The 8,607-nt window shown below is 31.8% G+C and overlaps 1 protein-coding gene across 1 annotated transcript; it reads right to left on the minus strand.

Moving 5' to 3' along the window:
• Positions 1-508: 508 nt before the first annotated feature.
• Positions 509-7,492, minus strand: LOC148308966 (uncharacterized). Its single transcript, XM_088260767.1, has 4 exons — positions 7,264-7,492; positions 3,882-4,009; positions 2,854-3,199; positions 509-1,892 (listed from the first exon to the last, which is right to left on the minus strand). The coding sequence occupies exons 1-4, from the start codon at positions 7,279-7,281 to the stop codon at positions 1,800-1,802; spliced, it is 585 nt and encodes a 194-aa protein (XP_088116893.1). The 5' UTR covers positions 7,282-7,492; the 3' UTR covers positions 509-1,799.
• Between the last annotated feature and the right edge of the window lie 1,115 nt (positions 7,493-8,607).

The raw sequence follows: 8,607 nt of genomic DNA on the forward strand, positions 1-8,607 counted from the left end.
GTTGATTCGGCTACTAACCAAGATGATGTAGTCAACTGTCCACCGGAATTTTTAAACTCGCTGGACTTGCCAGGATTGCCACCTCACAATCTTCAATTAAAGGTTGGATCGGTTGTCATAATGTTGCGAAATATCAACCAACCGCGTCTTTGCGACGGAACACGGTTAGCGATAAAAAAAATACTAAACAACGTGATAGAAGCAACTATACTCAAAGGAAAGTATGAAGGAGAAGATGTTCTCATACCGCGCATCCCAATGATTCCGACTGATGTGCCATTTCAGTTTAAACGACTACAGTGTCCAGTACGGCTTGCTTTTGCTATGACCATAAACAAGTCCCAGAGGCAATCATTAAGTGTTTGTGGTATTAATCTGGAAAACCCATGTTTCTCACATATGTTGCCTGTTCCCGTGTTTGAAAACCATCAGATTTGTTTGTCTATGCGCCAGGTAATCAAACAAAAAACATCGTATATCATAAAGCACTACAATGATAATAAAACTATTTTTTGTTAATAATTATGATTCACACGATTAACAATAAAGCGATTACTTTTAAATTCTTATATAATATGTTTTATTTAATTATTTTTTTATTCACAACGCCCTATCACCAGGGTGACGGTTCTGTTCAGGAGAATTTTTTGCCCCGACTATAAAATACGTAGGAACAAAAAACTGCCACATTACAAATCTTTTTGACAGGACGTAGTCTGTCGGGTCCGCTAGTGATGAAATAAAATACAACAATATAAATTTGCATTAAAAATATTCTGTTTATTCAATATTTACATTGTCATTGATTGATGTTTAATTAATAATTATGATATTAATAGTTCGTGATAGCTAAAATATGTCATATTCTCGTATGTCCGTGATTTGACATTTTCGAGATGACAAAAAAAACGTATGAAGGAATCCAAGACCACTGCATATAAAAAAGTTCCAAAAATTAATGCAATATAGGTACTAACTAGTACATATGAATCTCCAATAATGGGCAAATTGGTGAACGTTACTCAAACGCATAAAGTGATCACTTAAGTCATGCAAATTCCAGGTCTTAGGTCCTGGGATGCTCAGACTACCATATTCTATAAATATATATACACATATTGGCTGATTTAAGGGATCACATTATACAAAGGTTTTAACTACTATATTTTCCCTTTCTTCGTATCATTTGAGATAAATATAATTTCTATCTTGATATTATCAGTAACGTAAAAAATCAAGTGTCTTATAGAATAAATAAATAAAATTGTATAAAAAGGTATGTATATCTTTTACTTAAATATATGAACATGATATTTGCGAGTGTTATTATAAAGTATGTATGTCTAAAGTCTAAGATAATATTAAAATTTATTGGAAATATTAATAAAAAAATCGTATGAATATATTTCTTTCACACAGTACACGGGTGAAATTAAATTTACAAAGAGTATAATTAAATACTTTAAACTTTAATTTACTAACTGCAAACTATCACGTCGCTTTACCGCAGGAGTAAGCAGAGGGAATAGTAGGTACTTATAGGTCACACAAAACTGTATTTGCAAACAATACAACAACAACACATACAAACATCTCCTCATACATACCCAAAGATTAATCCGACTCTTGACCTGACGATTTTCAAGTATTTGACATACTCGATCATGCCAAGTATTTCTCGGTCTTCCTCAGCTTCTATGTATATATACATATATATACATATTTACATATATGAGTGTGGGTACGTTAAGTTCGATAGATTGTTCAATTTTGTAAACACTTTTGAAATAAAAATGAAATTATCCTCCTCCTAAGAGTGATCCTATAAGTCCTGGTGGAAGTCCGTATCTATTGTCAAGTGTTTCCTCCACTTCCGTCGGATCTAAGCTTTTCTGAAATGCAAAAAAAAAAACAGATTAAATCAGAGGAATATCAAACAAATCTTTATTATTCATTTTCTTTACAGTCGAACCTGGATATAATAGACCTGGACGTAACAGTATACATATATACAGTAGTCGTTCAGGAGAAAGTGACCAAGTAACAAAACGTAAAATGTTAAGGAGGGCCAGTCTCTTTTGCTTGGCAAGAAAATAAACATCAATGCAGTTAGTAATTTTTAACAAGTGAATATATTATACGTCCAAGTTTAAAATCGCTTTGGGATTTTTTCGGGGTAATATTAAGCTAGTCTGATTTCAATAAGTCAATAATCACGTTTTTGTAAAAAATGCACTTGGTCACTTTCTCCTGTATGACTACGATATATATATATATATATATATATATATATATATATATATATATATATATATATATATATATATATATATATATATATATATATATATATGTATATATATAGATATATATATATATATATATATATATATATATATATATATATATATATATATATATATATATATATATATATATATATATATATATATATATGTATATATATATATGTATATATGTATATATATATATATATATATATATATATATATATATATATATATATATATATATATATATATATAAATAGAATGGTGAATGTTATAGTGTTAAAATGTAAAAAGTGATTAATTAAACCAGCCGATGAGAGGTAACCCAGACATTCATATTCTTCTTCTATGGTTGAATTTTTAAATAATAATCATAATAAAGCAAAAATAATATAATATTACAATCAAAATACTCGTGTTGCTCTGTAAAACTAAACTGTGCTTGTAAAATCCTTCTCAAAACTGATGTAACAGGTCGTAAGGCCTGTAAATAAGCAGACTTCCTTATTTTTTTCTCTATGCTGAGATGACAAAACGTGATGAAAAGATTAAAAAAACTTACGGGCATCATTGTTGTGGTATCAGAATCGGTTTCTTCTGTAGAATTTGTGGTGGCTGTATCAACCGACGGGACAGTTGAGGTTGGTTGTGTGATTGTCTGCAATTTGCTGTCGTCTTCCGGAAACACGAAGCTATCATCATCATCATCTTGAGGATCCACGTCTGCAGTCTTCGTATCCGGCCTCGGGTGATAACCATTCTCGTCGGCAGTGTAATATACTTTGTAAAATTTGCTGTTGGGACCAAAGTACGAAAATTCCCCTTCTGTTGTGAGGATTTTTGTACCATCGGCAGCTGTTTTTAAATAGCCACTTTCTCTCCTTGAACTTCCAAACGATGTCTGATACCTGAAAAAAAATATATTAATTCACAACATTTTGAGAGTGTTCAAACACTTGTTAACAAATCTGGGTTTTCTCATCTGGGAGTTATTTATATTAATATCTCAAAAAGGATGATTATTACAATGGAGGTAAAATTTACAGTTTAAAAAAATGTGTGATTCAGTGAGTTTTCAACGTTCCCTTGTTTGCAAAACATGTTTTGACAGATGTTGAGATCAACATAGATGAAGAAGAATATGCTCTCGTTATATTTATAGGGTTTATGACCTGTTGTAGGCTGGTTAAGCGATCACTTTTCACCCGTTCATCATTCACCATTATTTATTAGTATTTATTGTCAAGCATCAAATGTTTATAAAGATTCTCAATTTCCTTTTTCAGTATTTGGTTGTATAATTTTTTTAGAGTTTTAACTTTGGTTGTCAGTTAAAATGAACTAAGAAAAGAAAGAAAACTAACTAAAAATATGAACCTTTTTGACATCTCATCACAGATAAAGACGAATATGGATGTCTGGCCATTTAAAGGGCTTACAACTAAAATTTATAGAGCTCCTACATATATCATTAATCTCGTAAAGATAAGAAGACTAGATGCTTATGTATCAGTCCAGTAAAGCGATTGGGAGAGCTTTTAATATGGGTCCAAGAAAAAATTACAAGAGAAACTGTAAAAATATTCTTACGAGAATTTGTATCCATCTGGTCGCCATGGGTCCATTTTCATCTTTACGATGGTGGATTTCTTGAAGTCAATCCATCTCGAAGTGCAATCGGAACAGCTACTGACGACTACGACCAGTAATATTGCAATCTGTTGAAGAATGAAAATGATATTGAATCAGTTACTAATATACTATTCCTTCTTCCTTTGCTGTATCAGATTCTACTGACGTAAGACATCATTTTGGAGAACGTTTCTCTATCCTCTATTACTCGGAGCAGATTTCCATATGTGTTTTTATACTCCAATGTGTTATATTGGATCCATGATAGTTCATAAGGAACTCTCACGAGGGGTATCATACACGATAAAAATAGTGAAGGACATTGGTACTATGAACCAAGTTAGGACACAAAATGGCGAACCTTTTACTAGTGCAACAGAAGGCCTGTTGACCAGGGTCAAGAGTCCGGCTTCTTCTGAAGAGTTTTACATGGTTTCTTCCCAGAAATGATCAAATAAAGGAAGTTTCTGATTAGCTCACACTATATTATCCCTCTTGTTCCACACACAGATTAAAATAAATATTTTTTTCGAGACAGAAGCTTTAAGCCAAGGATGGCCAACCCGCGGCTCGCGGGCCGTATGCGGCCTGCCAGGTGTTCCACATTCCATCGTGCGTAGTTCGTATCATATCCCATTTTTAGGAGTATTTCACTATCCTGACAATTTCAATACCCATAATAGAGTCAAGTAGTTAAGACGTTGGACCAAAGAAGAGAAGAGTAACAGAAGAACTGAGATTTTTTTAAGACAGATAAACTATTTTTTCGTGGAATTTAAAACAAAGCCAACAACCTGATTTGCAATGATTCTGTTTCTATCTTAAAAAAGTATAACATTAAACGGCATTACGTAGGTAAACATGCAAATAAGTTTAAAAAAAAGTACGTAATAAATGTGTTTATATATTAAAATCTTGTTTGCTTTGAATAATATGGTAAGAAATCTCATTTCTAAAAGATGGCCCGTCTACTGAAAATGTTGGCCATCTATGCTTTACGCTTACGGATAAGGGTTAGGAGAAGAAACACGTATCCCAGGTATGATGTTGCTTTTTATGCAAACGTTTCACGGTTTGCTAGTTCTCTGCAAGAAGCGTTTTTTTTTTAAATAATCTTTTTATTTGGTTGGTTTAATATTTTCCTTGTACGGTATGATACGATTTGACTCCAACGTTCGAATCATTTGCGTCAGATTAAAACGTGTATTTTGTTTAAATTTACTATAAAATAAGTCTGTACTCCGTGGCAGTTCACAAACCACGGTTTTAATAATTATTTGGCGATATTTTAAACATGAGTACCTACTTAGAATAAAATTATGAATATGATTTGTTGAGTTATCTTACATTTGAAGTTATTTATGAACAATTCTCATTTGAAGAAAAACGCAATATCTTCAAAGGATATGAAAATCATACCAAAAATTCAAAAAGAAGCTTTGAAAAAACGGAGCTTTAAGTCAACTTTCAATGCGGAAAATCTCTTTAAAAGCTTAGACTAAGATCGTACAAACTATTGAAAGCACAATGTCTAATTCATCTAAACCTGAAAAAAAACCCCAAGTGGAGAAACCCAGATTTGTGAAAAAATATCTGGACACACTCAAAATGTTTTTTTACATGGAATTACACAGATGAATTACCTATTGTAGTTATCAATTTTTAATTTAAATTACAGATGGTATAGTCCTAATACCAAACAGCTTAAGCTACACATCAGAGAAACATATAAACGGAAATTCTGAATACATTTTTTTGTACTTCGAAATCATTTTTTTCAAAACTGTAATTTATGTATAAATGTCTCATTTTCATATATTGTTCATTAGCCTGATGATGGAATGATTACTCTGAAACCGGTAGTCATGAAATAGTGTTTTAAAAAAGTGGTGTTACACAATGTGAACGATGAATGATAAGGAGAGTGTTTAATACTAAATACGTTTATTGAGGTGTTATAAAGTACATTTTCACTATTTCAACATATTAAATTGTCACTTGTAACTAATTTATGCGATCGAAGGAAAAATATTATGACAAAAAACAATTTGAATGCCATTTTCGTGACATGAATTATTCATATATTTTAATGACAAACCCATCTTAGTGAATAAAATAAATTAATTGATGCAAAAAGGACTAATACAGTCAATTAATTAGTATTACTAGTATATAAGTAGTTTCTGCAAGTTTAAATTCTTTTGTTTCAAGGTTGACAGTATTGAAAAAAATAACAAATATGTACAAACTAAAATAAAAACATCTTGAATGTTTTTCGCAGATACTTTGTGGTACATTTTATAAACTTTATAAAATAAAACAACTTTGTTTTAACTACTTTTTATTGGTACACTTTATCCAACCGGTTTCGACAAGAACCTTGTCATCATCAGGGCTTATGAATTAAAATCTTAAATATTGAAATACTCATAGTTAATAACCATTCCCTTACCAAAAACTTCCACTCACTCCGTACAAAATATTTGTGTTTATTTAATCATATATTCATATGGTGTACGGAGTGCGTTCTTTAATTAGCTTATATTACACTAATATAAACTATTATTCACATTTGATTTACACACACGCACATATATACATAATAAATCATAATAAAACCCTTATCCGCACCCCAATGGTGCATAGGGCAGTGTGTCTTATAAACGCAGTGTTATCATGATCGATTTACACATGAAAGAAAGGTGATCAGCCCTTCTTCGGTACCTTCATTCCGGTACCAGTCCATGGTAATATTGAATAAATATTACAGTGAAAAAATTACTTATATTTATTTTTACCCCCCTTGAGAATCTTTATACAGGTGTATAAAGTGATCACTTAAACCAGACTGGATTATCTTATCCCCATGATATAATAAATATTATATCATGGGTAAACTGGAAAAAAACAAAAAAAAAACTTTAAATTTCCCATTTGAATAATCCTTGTTATTTAAAGACTGTCTAAAATACCGGCTACTAAACTTGAAGATGAACATACTTTTACAACCACATAAATATGACATTTGAAAGTAATTAGTATATTTTGCCAGTTTATAGAACCATGGATACATTATGATACTACATCATTAAGTCAAAAATTTTGGTGTAAACGTTTTATGCCAGTACGGCTGTCCAAATTTAAAACACAGTAAGGGACATTTTTTTGTAGTAGGTTTTTTTGTATTTTTGGACTAAGTAGAGTCTACTTAGTCCATAAATGCAAAAAACCCTACTACAAAAAAATGTCCCTTACTGTGTTTTAAATTTGGACAGCCGAATAGGTACGAAATGGTATAACACAAGATTGATCTGAGTTGAATATGTCAAATATCACTGACCTTTGCGTAGGAAACCATGGTATGTGAAATATTTTATGGAAATTTTGCACAGAACACCGAAGTATATACGGAAGTAAGCCGAGATTAAGACTGAGTCGATCGGCGGAGGCGAGCTACATTTTATACATACAACCAGTTGTTTTCTGTCCAGTTATGAACCAGACGGGATTCCCGCATCAAGACACGACTTGGTCTTATCCTGGTGGTATTATGCTTTAGTGGAAGTGATAAGAAAACCCAGTAATGTACGTAAGAACGCAGAAGAAGCTGATTGTATTTCGTAATGAGTAAAAAATCAAACAATGGCGTGACCAATATCAATGCCAATATCGATTAAGATGTTTATCTTTATCGAAATTCTCGGAAATGGATTTAGTTTACGAAGATGACGAATATTTTTTTGACGAGAGAACTAATTGCAGATAATAGTGTGTTGAGGCAATGGTTCCCAATCAGTTTTTCACTCGTACCATTTGAATGAAATATTTCATTCGAACCCCTATCCGCACCCCAATGGTGCATAGAGCACTGCATCATATAAACGCAGTGATTACCTTGATCGTTCACACACGAAGGAAAGGTGATCAGCCCTCCGCTTCAAAGAAATATTACTTAATTAAAAATATATTATAGAGTAATGGTCAGCATGTTCGGCTACCGTTCTAGAGGTCCTGGGTTCGATTCCCAGGGGGGGTCAAAATAAATATAAGTGATTTTTTCACTCTAATATTTATTTAATATTACCCTGGACTGGTACCTGAAGCGGAGGGCTGATCACCTTTCCTTCGTGTGTTAACGATCAAGATAACACTGCGTTTATATAATGCAGAGCCCTATGCACCATAGAGGTGCGGATAAGGGTTTGAATTAAAAATATTTAACTCGTGTTGCAAAAATGACAAATAAAAAAATTAATTAGTTTTTTCTCTCTTTTTTTAAAAGGGATATTCTCAACTAAAGAATTCATTCCACAAGAGAGGTCACATGTTTGCTCATGCCCGATTTTTTAAAGAATGTATATTGGATATTTTTATGTGTTAAAGAATTCCGTGTATAGAAAAATATATTTTCATGTATTAATAAAGAAAACGCTTGTTTTTTAACCACTTGAGCTTATTTTAGTGACGACTAGTTTCGGAAGCTTAGCTTCCATCTTCAGGTCTAAATGTAAACTAAAACATAATAAATAATTAACTGTTCTATAAATAAGGAGAGGGGTAAGTAAGGGGGAGTGAGGGGGTTAGTCAAGGACGCGGAATTTGAAAATAAAGGAAAAATGGAAAGAAATGATTATTATTATTAGAATTTAAGTTTCATTGGATTTCTAAATATTTAAAATAATTT

This window comes from Brachycentrus maculatus, unplaced genomic scaffold (assembly GCF_059751285.1).
Source record: "Brachycentrus maculatus isolate JH-2025_06_01 unplaced genomic scaffold, ASM5975128v1 h1tg000142l, whole genome shotgun sequence".
In the NCBI taxonomy this organism is placed as follows: Eukaryota; Metazoa; Arthropoda; class Insecta; order Trichoptera; family Brachycentridae; genus Brachycentrus; species Brachycentrus maculatus.